The sequence below is a fragment of the Molothrus aeneus genome, chromosome 9 (assembly GCF_037042795.1).
Source record: "Molothrus aeneus isolate 106 chromosome 9, BPBGC_Maene_1.0, whole genome shotgun sequence".
NCBI lineage: Eukaryota > Metazoa > Chordata > Aves > Passeriformes > Icteridae > Molothrus > Molothrus aeneus.
The window spans coordinates 6,948,282-6,963,984 of record NC_089654.1 but is presented as its reverse complement, the minus strand read 5'-3'; the positions used below and the strand labels follow the sequence as shown (position 1 = coordinate 6,963,984).

At 42.3% G+C, this 15,703-nt stretch overlaps 1 protein-coding gene across 6 annotated transcripts in view; it reads right to left on the bottom strand.

The window, feature by feature from the left end:
- Positions 1-9,415, bottom strand: part of LOC136560179 (BEN domain-containing protein 5) — an 883,159-nt gene extending 873,744 nt beyond the window's left edge. For all 6 annotated transcript variants that reach the window (XM_066555873.1, XM_066555874.1, XM_066555870.1 and 3 more), the window contains exon 1: positions 9,370-9,415. In XM_066555873.1, the coding sequence (XP_066411970.1) occupies positions 9,370-9,412 (43 nt within the window). In that variant the 5' untranslated portion in view covers positions 9,413-9,415. The remainder of the gene's footprint in view (positions 1-9,369) is intronic.
- Between the last annotated feature and the right edge of the window lie 6,288 nt (positions 9,416-15,703).

The window sequence follows — 15,703 nt, the reverse complement described above, 5'->3', positions numbered from 1 at the left end:
AATCCTAGCACTTTTCATGGCTTACAATGTCTGTTGATTGAACAGGAACTTCCCAAATTTATATTTAAAGAGATGTCTATGCCACAGTGTGGGAGCATGAGGTTATCTGCTGAATCCCAGGAAGGCCAAAGGCAGGCAGCATGGCTGTGATGCTGAGCTAGCAAGCTGGATCATGGACATTATTCCAGGGTTAGCACTGAGGGAATACAGCTGTGCGTTCTAATTTGGATAGGGCTTTTATCTCATTCTCAGCTATTCTTCACAAGCAATCAGCCTGGTGAGCCTCAACACAGGTCAGCTGTGGCACTACACCAAACCCACTATTAACAGCTATTTAAATTTTTTCATACCTCAAGTGCAACTACTGTAAATTTCTTGCAGATGCACATGTCCAAATTTTTTTAAAATATTTGATTATCACTAATTCAAGTGTTCAGGAGACTTCAATTCAATTTCTGACTCAACCACTAACATCATTATGGTGATAATAAATCTTTATCCATGAGAAACTGGGCGTTCCATGAGGGCTCCAGGGCAGGCAGAAAATCCTGTGGGGAAACACATCAGCAGCTTTGCACAGCACCATCTCTCTGTTCAAGACCTTGTATTTCCCAAGTGACTGGAACAAAGGTGGTCACTGCAGCTGCTTGGGCTTCCATCCTGAGTGTGGTAAATGAAACTTGGGCAGCCTTGGCGCACGGACAGTTTCCATCCTGGTTATTACACACCATTCCTGTATTCTTCTTTGGGTTAAACTGCTATTTCCCTTGGCTCTTGCTTCCTATTCACCTGTTGTTTAGGGATGTAGGGATGTCTTCTGCCAGTTAAAACTTAAGCCAGCAGTAGTTTCAGCCATAGTTTCTTCACTTTTGAGTTAGACTCTTCTTCACGATTGCATATTTAAAATAATTTGGGGATTTTAGTACTACTTCTGAAATAATTTGTTCCCCCAGGTTGCTGAAATCAATTACATTATTAATTACTGCCATAGCTATAATTAATCATTGAAACAACTCCTTTAACTTCTTTGTTTAGAAGAGCATTTCTCCCTACTTTCCAAAAGTCCATTCCAAAAAGTAGTATTTTAAACTATTGAGAATTTCTTTGATCCAAGCATTTTCCACTCACATTCCCTTTATTTAAAAACATAATTTAGTATTTCATTCCAAACAATTTGATCATTGCAGTATTATTTTATTCACAAAGCACCATATAGAAAAAAAATTAAATATTCTTTCAGAATTCCCATTTTCTAACATAAAAAATGTCAGCAAAAACAAACGATCTATTAACTGTCTTGCATCAGCAACAGAACAGGAATAAAACTACAGAGAACGCTACTAACTAATACAGCATATTCAGCAGTTTTTTTAACTAAGCAAATACTAAGTTGATACAATATTTATGGGAATATGAAATGCATACAAAATACTTCAAATATGCAGAACACAAGCCAAAAATTCTACCTTCAAGAAGGCTTACACAGAGAAAGCTCTGAGATCAAATTACTGTTTATTTGTACTGCTCAGAAATAAAATAACCAGCAGATATAGTGGTATTGTGCCTAGTTACAAAACATCTGCTGTTCTGGAGCACCACAGGCTTTGGGTGTAGGTAAGTAGTACAGAGCCAAGTTTATCTCACAATCCTACTTCACATGGACAGCTCCCATGAAATAATGCTGCTGCTTTTGGATTTGTATAGGTTATTTGAGGAATTTTTCATTAATCAAACACACCATACTAACTCATCTGCATTTTATATGCATGAAAACCTGATAGTCACTTGCCAGGCTTCCCAGCACTGAAGTTGTCTGTAATGGCAAAGTGCCTCTGCTGCTTATTGCAAATGAAAACACATCAGCAGAGCTGCAATGAATCCAAACGGGCTCCCTTTGCGATGGATTCCTGCTGCTCTGCTCTGGTGATTCACGGGAACTGATGTTCCACTTGCTTTAGTGGAGATTGAAATTCAACGCATTTTTCAAGGTGCTTATGAAACAAAATGTAAAAGGAAAATCTTGCCAGTTTTCACTCATGATTGTGAGATCCACTGCTAAGTAAGCAGCTCTGTAAATTAGCAGTTAAATGGAATCATTAGAGAGCTTATTAATCTAATAATAATAATTTAAGACAACTACTTTTTCCTCCATTCCCTTTTCTATGCTTGATTTTTGACATAATGCAACTATGAAATCAGCTAGTTTACCATTCTGAGAGAACAGGGATACATATGTATATTAGAAAATATATGTATCAAAACATAGAAGTTTTAGTCTCTAATGTTTATACATTACTTATCCTAAAATAGAACCAGCCACGAAAAGCATTTACTATACACAAATACATCAAATTCATTGCCAAACATTTGCAGGATGAGAGCCCTAGATTTAATACTGAAGTCCACATTCTGAGTTTGAGACTCTGTGACAAAATGAAATGGAAGTCATTATTATTTTAGTAGAGCAGTTTTCCAAACCATTTCAACATACAAATAGTAAAATTACTTCAAGAAACTTATGTAAAAATCCAAAGTCAACAAATACAGTACTTCTTAAATGGCAGTCTTGGCCTCTGTGGCACAGTCAAGAAAACTGGTTGTGGGGACAATGTGACAAGGAAGCTGGGATACGGGATACATTGATGTGTACCCATAACCAACTTCAATTAATTGTAAATTGGTTTACCTCTATTATAGATTAATGCCAGACACAGCTTGAGCCCAGAAGAACTCATTATCTCAGGTACAGTGCAATCTAAACATGGCAATTCTGCATCAAGGCTCTGCCAACAACCTTCGGGCACCACTTGAGAAATCTAAGCTGGTTTCTACAGATTCCCATCGTTCTGGAAAAGGGCAGCACGATCAATCCTCCAGAAACAAGAGTGATGGAGCCCGATGCACACACCCAGGTGGCTGTGCTGGAGCTGCTCTGCATCAGCAGCACTGCTGTGAGCAAAGCAGCACGGCTGCATCTCGGTGACATCAGCAGGAAACAGCTGCACAAACTCCCCTCCCTGTCCTCCAGCACCTCCTTTATCCAAGGGCTGCTGCTTTCTGTTGCCAAGTTATCAGACATCTTCATTAAAAAACTTTGAAAAAGGTAACGATGACTATTCAGCCATTTCCTTCTGTCCCTAAGCAGGTGTTGTGCAGGGAAGAGGAGGAAGGAAAATTTCCCAGCGTAGACAAGTTGTTCATCCCTCCTGGGGCAGCTGACAGCTACTGTGTGAGGTGTCCCACCTGGAGGGTGGGCTGGTGCTGCAGATCTCAGTGTCCCAGTCCTGGTAGTGGCCCCATGTGGAGATCAAGCTGGTTCCATTGTAACACAGGGACATGACTCTAAAAACTATTTTATTCAGCATTAAATCTATATAACTCCTCTTCCAAAAACAGAAAAGCTATGTAGGGCACATAAATGCATTCTGAGGTTGATCTGGTCTTTTGCATGAGACTTTAGCCTACTAAAAGTAGTGACAGCCACACTAAAGAAACTTGCAGAAACTTCTGTTTTACAAATTTCAGTATAAAACCTATTAAAATTCTCCATGTGTCTCATTTTACTTTTTACGAATTCAAAAGCCTCCTCTCACAAGAGCTAGTAATTAATAGGGTGCTTTGAACTACACTGAAAGAAAAAATGTTGGGAGGCTTGAGGTAAGTAACTTTTCAAAGCTTTGATTATTCGTCAAAGGAAAAAAATGTATGAAATATGGTTAGGAAATGGTAAACCATTCAAAAATGGCAGCTGGAATGCCTAACACATTCCTGTTTCTTTCTTTTTCTGAAATTATATCTTCTGGCTGTATAAAGCCTTCATTAGTATTTCTCAGGTCTCCTTATATGGCAAATTATGTAACAAAAATATGATCAAAGCTTTAAGTACCAAATATACATTAGCAGCTCTTCTTCAATGAATTTTTCTAGTGGGTGCTTTTTTTTCCACTAGATAACTGAAAAAACGTTGGAAATTACTTGAATAGCAGCCTACTGGCAACAGAGTCTAATGATCACTATAATACCTTTCTGCAGCAACTAGAGTTAATTTCTGTATAGAACTTCAATGAATATTTCACCTTATACAGTTAAAACTGAAATAGTTAATAGTCTTAAAAAGAGCTCAGATTTACTAAGAAACCTTTCTCTAATGTCCCCTAGACTTCCAACTGCTCTGGCTGAAATGTACCAATGCAATCAGTAAATTCTGGCAAATGTCTTTATTGAACAAAACCCATTTTAGATTTGTTTACAAATCTACCCTGCAGCATTTTATAAACAACTGCAAACAGCTCTTTCTGCTGTGTGAACATCTGCAGGGCTGGGCCCAGTCCCCACACAGTTTTCCAGTGACTCTTGAAGCCTCCTCGTGTTGATAGGAGGATACAGTGGGCAGATCCCATCCAGCACGAAGGCTGCAGTGTCTTTACCCAAACACTGGAATTCTGCTGTGCCCACAGGTTAGTTGTCTACGTTACAAAATAAGCTCTGTTGTTTGTATACACTTTAAAATTCAGAAATCATTTAGGGAAAGTTAATTCAATTGAAGAAATTAAGTTTACCTGGAGAATCAGAAGTACCACTGATGTACAGTGTTATTTTAATGACCAAGATTAGGTACTATTGTTAAAGTAATTAGCTGATCTCTCCTATTTTAAATTTCTTCATGATAAAGCTGGTGAATTAGTTATCAAAAAAGCCTATATTTAAAGACAAATCAATTATTTTCTTATTTAGTTTTTTTTTATTTAATAATTAAGGCCACTGAAAAGAAAGCAGTTATGTGTCTGATACTAGAATGTTGTCATATCACATATGATTAAATATTTTTAAAAGAATAACTTTTCTTTTCTGAAAGAATAATGAAAAGCTATCTTCAAAACAATCCAACTCAGCATAATCATACTGAAATCAATTAGAAAACACTGCAGCATTTACACAGCTGTTCTATTGGCCCCTTCACATGCAGATCTCCAAAATAAATGAGCTGAACACCAATTGCTTTAGGAACACTAATTACTACACAAACTTTGGGTGGGGCTTGAGCATTCAGCAGAGGTTTGCAGATTTCCTCCCTGAAGCCAGGTCACAGCACTGCTGTGAACACTTTGAAAATTCCAACCATTCTTAACATGAAATGTGACTCAACACCACTCTGCAAGGTACCGACTGTGACATGTAAATAAACATTAAAAACTCCACGTTCAGCTGGGAAGCCTGTTTATTCTGATAACCAGGATTTTTGGTCTAAAGACATTTATTTCTATCCTGTCCAGTACTGTGAGTACATGCCTTTCCTTGCTTTCACTATGATTTCAGTGATGATGACACAATGAAATACCAGAAATACTAATATCCACAAAATGACCAGCAATTGTGGAATAACACATATTAGAACTGTCAATCCAGGCTAATATGCAGTTGCCTCAGATAGAAAACTATTACAGAACTCAGAGATAACCTGCACCCTTTGATCATTCAGGTCTCCAGATGCAAGTCCTCTGAAGGTAATGCAGATGCCTTGAACAGAAACCTGGGGAGAAGGAGATAACTAGTGAAATTCTAAATTGGAAAACACTTTCATCTGGTTCATGGGTCAAAAACTTTAACAGATACAGGCACTCTGTACTCACTATGACCTACTCTAAACCTTCCTTACTGAAGATAAAATGTCCTCTTTGCTCCAGAACTGGAAAAATAACATTCATCTGGTTTTGAAGAAACTTAACTAAACTGGTTCTTTTCCTGTATCCTGTATCTTCCAGAGGTTTATGACAACAAGATGAGCTGAGCAGAACAACTGGAAATCAAACCAAGAAACTCCTGAGAGTAACTAACTGCAGTCAATCGTTTTCATCCTCCTGCAACCTTCATTTGTGAAGGTTTACGTTGCTTTTAAGTTGGATTCCCAGTTTGAGACATGAAGGTTTCAACCTGGAAAACCAAACAGGAGGTATACAAATTTAGACTTTACTGCAAAAGGCTGATTTAAACACTTTCAAGAAAGCAGGTAGGACTAAGGAGCTAACTACAATGGTAAAATGATTAATTCAGAATAAAGTGAGCTGATTTGCAGCACTCTAACCAAACATCAGAATACAGAAACTATTTTAATGGATTAGAGCAGATGTCTGCCTAGTCCAGTGAGGATAGCAGCAGAATATGAACTCTGTACTAGACAGGTGTGAGATAATCTACTTTCCATATTAAGTCTCAATTTTACATGAAATTGCACTGAAACCATGATGTAGAGAACAATGCTGGGCCTAACAGTAGACTAAAAACTGATGGAAATCCCTCTCCTGAAATGCTTTGTCCAATTCTGTGTGTCCTAATCCCCCTCCCCAATTAAAAAAAAATTTAAAAGGTTAAAAATTTGCAAAAACAGCAACAAAAAATCTTCTACAGGGAAAAGGAATGGAATATGAAAATGTTTGTATATAAGGAAAGAGTACAAATAATTACCAGTATAAAATAGATTAATATATTTACTTCCCTATAACAGGAAGAGATACTAATAAAACTGAAAGAAAAAATTCTTGCTTTATAAAAAAATATGTATTTTCCATAAAGTATAATTAATTTACAAAATGTCTTGACACAGTGTATTTTCAAATCTAAGAGTTTAGAGGGGTCATAAGCATCCTAGATGTGCATAATTCTCTGTCAGATAACCTTTAGGAAGAAACCTAATTTTTATAATCCCTTATCTCTAAGTGCACACTATATTTTTCCTGACATCAACTCTTGTCAAACCTGGGTTCTGAACTAAATCAGTAAAGAATGGTCCATCAGAGCAATCTGTGCTGCTATAAACCATGAATAAGTTACCATCCATTTCTCTGTAACACAGTTTCCTTATGCAAAAATGGCAAATATCAGTATTTCAAGATGAGAAGATGAGATGATGAGAGTTATTACTTGTGTTTTCTGATCCTTGACGAAAAACATGATGTTGCTGTTAAAAAAATAAAAAAAAACAAAACAAAACAAAAACTATCCAGCAAGTATTACATACTCATACTAGCTAAATTGATTTATATGGTTTGAACACTGTTCAGTCCTTCTGTAATGGTTTTATTCTCCTTGCATTTGTGCAAAATGCAGGTTCCAGAGCTACATTCCTGTATCTCCTAAAGACTGCTCAAGATCTCACACATGATGAAGATACACTAAGCAGTGAGGATGCAGCAGGAACATTCCCCAATTACGTGTTCAACAACAGTGTCAGTGCCACCCAGAAGTAAAGGGAAGGAAAAAAGAGATTCTTTGAGGGATTTGCCATGGAAAGAACCTGCCTGTCGACTTAGTGTCAGCTGACAGTCAGAAAAAATCCAAACCATCTCACCTTTTTTTCTCACAGTCTACTTTCCATGACCTTTCTTAAAAGTGGGCCAAGATCACAAGATTGCTTCCTTTTCTCTGAGGATTTTGGGTCTTTTTCCTATCTTTGTGTTTATTTGCATTTTTAATTCCTTATCTGGCTTCTCCAAAACAGAATGACCTGCAAATTAAACTTGCAAAGTGGCCAGACAAGCACTGTATAACTCAAGCAGACATGGACCAGGACATGCAACTAGACATGAATTCAGCACAAGCTGGAACACAACATTTATGAGAAAATCATTGGTTAGTCAGCTAGTGGTCAGAAGTGGGAAAAGTTCTGGGCAAGGCTGAAATTAAAAAACAAATACTGTGATGCTGCAGGTTTAAGCAATACAGCAGAGAACACAATGTAAATTAACCTGGAAGTAGCAGGAAATTTACATTCCATGTTGAAGTTACTGACAAGGGCACAGGTACAGGGGGTAGGCAGGAAAGCTGACAAAGTCCAATGGCCTCCAGGGATCTGTTCCCCAATTCACAGCTCAGGCAGAGCTGATCACCTGTGTTGGCAGTGTTACAGAGTGCAGATGAAAATAATCACCTGCTTCATGGACAAGTTCAACACACAATAAACTTCACAGTGTTTTTCCATGGGTTCATAAACAGTATGGCTGAACACAGAGTTCAAGATCCATGTGGACAATCCACTTAGATGCAGACTCTGTAGTATCATTTCCCAGAACACAACAGCATTTGACATACTTATCCCTTTTTTTCACCTTAAATGGACTACAAATCCAAGATCAGTTCTATGGGTAATGCATGTTTACTTGGAGCCACTTCTGAGGCTGAACAGTGGAGGTGCAGCAGCTAACACAGCAGGCTGGGAAAATGAACTCCTGGTTCAGGAACTCAGATAATTTATGTATGGTACTATGGGAGATTAAATATTCAGGAATACTGTCATCTTTGTTCCATCTTCCAAATGTTAGTATCTCTAATTTTCATAATATATTTTGAGGGCTTTTGTTTTCACGTGGGCTGGAAAAGACCTTAACTGTGTTTCGTTACAACAGGAAAGACCCCTGTACCTAGAGGGTCCTTATAATTTATGAGGAGACACAAAGCTTCAGTTTCACAGACAAACTTATCTCACATACGCAGTTAAAGCCATTGTTAATACATCCTGAACAGGAAGAATAACATTTGGCACCTTCCTTAAAGAAATCTTCAGTAACAGTGTAAGGGAGGGAAGCTGTCAGGTGTGCTGCTCGCTGTCCCTCTGCAGCCTCCGGGTACTTGACACCTCCCAGACAGGTCAAGCAGCACCTGCAGGTCAACCCGCAAGCTACCAGCCTTGTGCTGCAGTTTCAGTCCCAGACCTGTGTCTTCATGCATTATTTTTTTTTCATGCTAATTCACGCAGGCGGTCGTTTCTTGTGTAAGGGGAGCTCCTCTGCACCGCCGGTTTGCTCTGCTCTTCGCCACCGCCACCTTTGCCCCTGCGCGGGAGGATGGAGCAGGGTGCGGGAGGATGGAGCAGGGTGCGGGAGGATGGGGATGGGGCAGGGTGCGGGAGGATGGGGATGGGGCAGGGTGCAGGCTGCCCCACCATCAGCCTCCTCCTCTGCCCCGCCGGGGCTCGGCCCCGCAGCGCCGGCCGGGTGAGCCGGCCTGTGGCCCTCACACCTTCCACGCCACAGCGGGTCAGTCCCTCTCAGGCAGGCCTGGAACGAGGCGGGCTCTTCCCTCTCTACCTGCCTGAAGGAGCTTTCCCCACGACCACCTTGTCCCTGGGAAGACTCTCCTCATCCCCCAAGGGAAAGGGCTTTGCCCTTCGTCACAGCTCCTTGGGCAGGAGCCTCTGCCACGGTCCCTTCACCACCTCAGTGCCCTCGGCCAGAGGTTCTCCCCCCCCGTCTCCCCCAGGAGAAGGGCTCCGTCTCCGCACTCCGCTGCGAACCGGGCCCCCTCTACCGCCAGAAGCCCCTGGAGAAGGGGGGCTCCCCCTCTCCCCCCGCCCAGGCGCCTGCGGCTGGCACTGACCCGTCTCTGCCGTCCTGCTCCTCTCCGCCATATTTGTTGTCATCCCGCCACCCCCCCCAACGCCGCCCGGCCGTCGCCATGGCAACGCGCGTCAGCGCCATGGGGGAGCCCCGCGCCCCCCCCCCGACATGGCGGCGGGGCTGACGGCCCTCCCCGGGGACAGCCTTCCCTGCGAGCGGCTTCCCGGGCTCATCCTGCCCGGAGAGAGCCTTCCCTAGGAGTGCCTGCCCGGGAACAGCCTGCGCGGGAAGCAGCGTCCGCTTCCATCCTCGCCCAGCCCGGCGGCCGCCGCGGTGGTGGCGGGCGGGGCGTAAGGGGAGCACCGCCGGCCGCCCGCCCCTCACGCAGCACGGCTCCCTCCCGCACGGCCGCGCCCGCCCCGCCCCGCCCCGCCTCCCGCGGCCGCTGTTTACCGGCACTGTTCGGACGAGGAAAGGAGGGCTCGTTTTCTGCTCCCTGGTGGCTGCTCGCCACTTCGGCAATTGCCGTCACTGAGCCCCGGAGGATGGAGCTGTGCCGGTACCGGAGCTTCTCTCGGGGCTCCTGCCTGCCCGTGGGAGTCGGTGTGGGCCTGAGGTGCGCACAGGGAGCTGAGGAGGAGAGGCTCGTTATCACAGAGTATCAGTTAGGTTGGAAAAGACTTCTGAGGTCATCAAGTCCAATCTAAGACCCAACACCACTATGTCACCTAGACCATGGCACCAAGTGCCACGTCCAGTCCTTCTTCAACACCTGCAGGGACGGCGACTCCATCCCCTCCCTGTGCAGTCCATTCCCACGTTTAATCACCCCTTCTGTGAAGAAATCTTCCTATTGTCCGATGTCCTGGTGTTACATGTCCCCCTCCACACAGCTCAGAGCAGCAGGGGGCAGAGGGGCCGGCGACCTGTGTGGGCTCGGGGTCTCTTGTCGGCCCAGGGGAAGCGAGCACATCCCTCCTGCTCCGATTCCAGCCCCATGCACTGAGGTTCAGCACCAGCAGAGATGGCCAATGCATGTGTGCATGACTGCCCCGCCCTGCCCCACGACTCAGCAGGTGAGTCTGGTCATGTGGCAGTTATGTCAACTTTGATTTTTTTTTTTTTTTAATTTCTTAAGGCAGCCCAGTGGGGAGCTTCATTATGCGTGTGAGTGTTGCCCGTCTGTCTCCTTGCCCCAGCCCCAGCAGGTGAGCCTGACCATATGGCAAATGCAGTGCTGGGGACGGGAGGGCTCCTGTGTGCGCGTGTTCGCGGGCCCGCTGGGTGACACTCACCATGTGGCGAACACGGCCATGAAGGCTCTGGTGTACAGGGGCTAATTATGTGTGTGAGTCCCGGGGGACCCGGCAGCCTGGGTGTGATCATGCGTGTCTCGCTAATGCTGAGGCGCAAGCTCCATTGTGCATCCTCCCCGCAGACAGCTCTAGCCTCTGGGAAGCGAGGCTGACCGCGGGACGAGGGCAGGGTTACAAGTACAAGCATCAAGGCTCATGTTTATGTGCATACACAGGCAGACGTGGGGCTGAATGCACCCCGAACCAGGCGGCTCTTAAAACTCTGGAACAGGGAGTACACGAGCAGTGCTGAGCAATGGAAACAGGCAGGACTGTGGTTATGGTAATGCACTCAGGTGTTTGCTTCCTTAGACCTTAGTAAATTAATGTAACCATTTCCTAGTGACTCCTAGTCAGGGAAACAATCCAAGATTAAAAATTAAGGCATGTAAAGTTATATCTTTCTCCATCTAAGTTCTGTTATTTAAACATCACTTTACCTCTTTGTCTTCCTACCTAGTATGTGCCTTTTCTGCTCCAGTTCAGCTCCTCTTAACAACACTCAGGTGGATAATACCTACAGGTTCTACATACTTAGATTTTTCTGTGGGTCACTTGCTAGCTTTCTCCCTGAAAAAGAGAAAGCCTGCTCCTTTTTGCAGCCTTGTTCATTCTTCTTTCAGTTCATAGTTCTCTGGTTATTTTTGCAGCATTTATTTTTGTGGTTTCACTTCCTTTACTGTTTCCTTTATTTTTCAGTGGCACTTAGGCCTCTTTCCTTTACCTATTCCTCTTCTCTCTCAGTATCTTACTTTAGTATTACATAAGCTAATTGAACATTTCTTCAGCCACATTCCTGTTCCATGATGAAATACCTGTCTGAAGTGGTGTACCAAGGGGGCTTTGTGATGCGCTTGGAAGATACACCCTGGCACAGAAGAATGTTGAAGGTCATCTAGATCCAAGCTCTGCAAAAATATTTTCTAGACTTTCCTCTCTGCAGTCTTTATAAACTATAGGTGGTCACTTGCATACTAAAAAGGTGGATTTGTCTCGCTGCTGACAGTGAGCTACACTAAGTGCACACACCCCCACAGACACATTCTTTTCCTTACAGCCTTGCTCCAGGCCAGCAATCACCCAGGCCTTCTGCTTTTCCTTATCTATTGCTGGGTAAATGATCCTGGGACTTCCCTCTTCAGAATATGCCGCATATACTCTGATCTTTCTCCTCTTTCTTTTATGTTCCCTGATAGCCATGTCCCATCCCAACTATCCTTCAAATAATTTCTCATAGTCCTGATCTCTTCATTCCTTTATTTGAGATTTTTTTTTCCTATTACTAGGTCTTAAACAGTTCTGTCCAAGTTTGCAGCTCTAGTCTGGTTTCTTACCATGTCCCCACATCCCCTTATTCCCTTTGTTCTACTTGCTATTCCAGCTTTAGTGTCCCCTCATCCATATTTCATTTCTATCTATTATTACCCATATAGCATTTTTCATCTGTAAATTTCTAAGAATTAAGTGCCTGTGGAGAGACTTTCCATATCTGTTCTTCGGGTGACCTCTTTATTCACATTTCTCTGAGACTCGCTTCTATGGTGACCACAAATACTAATCCAAAGGCCTTTTGCATCTAATTGCCAGCCGATTAACTCAACTGAAATACCTGCAAGAAGTTCTATTGAAATCAGAGACTTTTGGGGGAAAGCACTTTTTCCATTCAAATTATCTCTTCTGAGTTAACACACTTGAAAAACCTAGAAATGCCACACTCATTTTTTTAGTCTGAGTTTAATGCTATGTTATAGTCACCTCACCAAGCTGAAGTGGTGTTAAATATAGATGATATGCAGTCTTTCCAAAAACAGTAAGATAATTTGACAAGAGAGGACTGCAAAGTTCATATAGAAAGTTCTTTTGGAAATAGAAGGATAACTGGATGGTGTAATTCGATTCAGGGCTGAAGAATGAGGGAAATGGTTTTCAGGAGAGGCAGTTGCTTATTTTTATTTGTGCATTTTTAGAGTACCTGAGAATATGTTGGGGTTGTCATTAGTACAAAGAGGCCTTTGGCCCTAACAGTCTGATTTTGGACATTACAAAACAACAAATAACAGAACACTGTTGCAAGACACTGGTGCCCTGGTTATCCTCACATTTGCTGCTTCAGCCCTATTCCTTGTTCCAGCATGTCCCTCCTCCCCCTTCTGCATCTTGGCAAGCAGAAGCTGCCTCACTTCTGTGGCTCTTTGCAGCTTATTCCCACCTCACCATCTTTTAATAGCCTATGGAGAAACCAACGGCTTCCCCCCACACATTTCATTCAGTAATAACTCTCTACTTGTTACATTTTCAAACCAGCACCTTCATGCTTTCCCTCGCTGCTGCTTCGCACTCCCACTCACTTAATTTTCCTCCTTCAAATCCCTCCCTAAAAATCTCCTCTGCTGTGATGTCTACCGAAGGAATGATAATGAATCGTCAGCTGTGTGCCAAGCTGAGTGTCTGTCATGGGGACTGGTCTGATGTGCTGGGCAGCCACTGCTTGTGTGGGACTGGCAGTGCCTGGAAGCAGCCCCTCTTTCCACTCTGCTCATTATGGGTCCTGGGATGGGTCCTTAAAACTCGTTATATAAGCAAACAGAAATAAATTGAGGCAATGGAAATGGAAATGCTGGCCAAAATCAGGAAGATTAGACAATATTTCAGTTATGATTCATCAGCTTAGGTAAATTTACATAAAAATTAATGTGACTGACAACTCCTTTCATTGCAAATATTGAGAAATAAATTATTTTTCTAAATAGAGATTTGTGCCATTTTTCTACTTATTTTTAATCTATAAGGACTTGAAGAGTATGCTTTACTTTTTTTTCTCTGTGCTTGTATTTGAAACATTAGATATTCCATTGTTTGTTTATCTTTCGTTTGCAGCCTGCAAGGCTGTGGTGATTAAAGAATATAAGAGAGAATAATAACATAAGAGCAAAGACTTGAAAGGAAAAAGATTCCTGATCACTTTTTTTTAACATGAGGATAATTCAAATATGTTGAAGATCGAATGATTTGTCTTATACATTCAATACTTCTGATTCAGCTAGAGGTGGCTGCTGTCAATACATGTCTGTCGAAACCCCAAAGAAAATCAGTAAAAATCCAATTTTACAATCCTGATATTTTCAGTGTTTAAAAAATTGGCAAAAAAATGCCCTTTCTTATACATTACAAAAAAGCCAGTAAGGTGCATTATTGATTTTTCACAAATCGTTTGTAAGTGACTGTTAAGGCTGGATGAGAAGGAGAAGATGGAGCATTAGCACAAGTTTTGCATCTGTTTCACACACCACATGCATGGTGCATGTTGTGGATCTTCAAGGTGGGGATCTAAGAATCCAGGTGTAATTGTGTAGAAATCACATAATTACTCTTTTTTGTATCCCTTTCCCCACGTAGAATAAAGTAGTGCAGGCATTCAAGTATATTTCAACTGTGACTACTGTCAGAGAAAAGGCCATAGAAATGGTTCTGATGCAAACAGGGCATCCATGGTGGCTGTGCAAGCAGAGCAGGCACAACCCAATCAATTTTAAAAAGCAGGAAAAAAAGAAAGAAAAGCAAAAGTCTGGTCAGAGTTTTTTGCCAGGTTGTTATGGTCCGGTGGATTCAGAGATAAAATTAAATCTGATAAAGAAAGAAAAAGCCAAAATGAAAACCAAAGCCCAGACTGAGGTAGCAAAATTGAAGTGAATTTTAAACTATGCACACATAGTGGAGGAATCCTATAATCTTATTATTGTAACCTCGATCCATTCGTTCTCCCAGCATTTATTGCTCTCATTAGTTATGTAATATCTAAAAGCACACTGTAAATTTTTTTGTGTCAGGACAGTATCTTTAATGTATTCTGAACATGCCTAGTATAATTAGAGAGCTTTATACAAAAATAATATTACCTGCTGCTTTTTTTTCTGTATTATTTCTAAGCATGGGAAAAATTAAAATGCAGCAACTTTGGAAAGGTCAAACTGAATCTCCCCTCATTCTGTGCATGATTTCAGAAATAATCAAAAAGTTATGCTGAGATAACTGATATGAAACCAGTGACACTATCATCACAAAACTCGGATCAATTTGTGCCCATGCAGGCGAATCATCATCTCATTTCACACCTGAAAATATTTTTTTTAATTCTATGTTTTATAGATATTTTGAACTGTTTGTTCCTAACGGTTTGTTGCCACAGATGTGCATCAATATTGTGTAATTACACAGAGACACTGTCGGCCCAAAGGAACCCAGGCTGCAAACGACGACTGTGCTGCAGGGAAGGTGAACAACCTGTGCCTCCAGGATATGGAATGCTGCCTTGCTTTTCCACTCTTCCACAAGCACTTCTGGGCTTGTAAAAGCCAGGGATCACCAAGGTGTAGAGCTCTCTCAGGTGCACGTCCTTGCTCTTTCAGTGTCCCTCTAAGCCAGGCAGGGCTGACAAGGGCTTGGCTGCCAGCGTGCACTTCTGCCCTGCATTTGACTAGGAAAGGGAAGGAAGGTCAATGCCAGCCACCTGGGTACAGAATGGAAAAAGAGATGTTACCCAAGGCCACGAGTAAACTCTTGCTGTTACTAAAATGAGCCTTTGAAATTCTTTTCAGGAAATAACCTTCATTTTTAAGTTCCCATCAGAAAGGTATACACAGGTACGTGATAAAGGTGCACTTTATCTGGGAAAGGTGAAGGGCTAAGTCAGTTCTCCTGGGATTTGAGCATGTGGATCAAGATGGTTTAGGATTTCATACCCAAAGAATAATGCTAAGCTAGAATTCTGCGCCACTCAGAGGAGGAGCCCAAAGAACTCTTCTGCAGTGGAACCCTGGAATTCCCTGGAAGCCCTCAGTGGGGAAAGCACTTTCCAGGGGGGTCTAATTGTGGAGCTGCTAAACATGGTCTGTAACTTGACAGGTGTTCCCAAAGGGTCTACAGGATCCTGGTCCAGTCCCAGTGGCAAAGATTACTATACCTATACTTAGAAATTAAAATATATGCTTGTGTGATGTTTTAATATACTTACTGGAAATA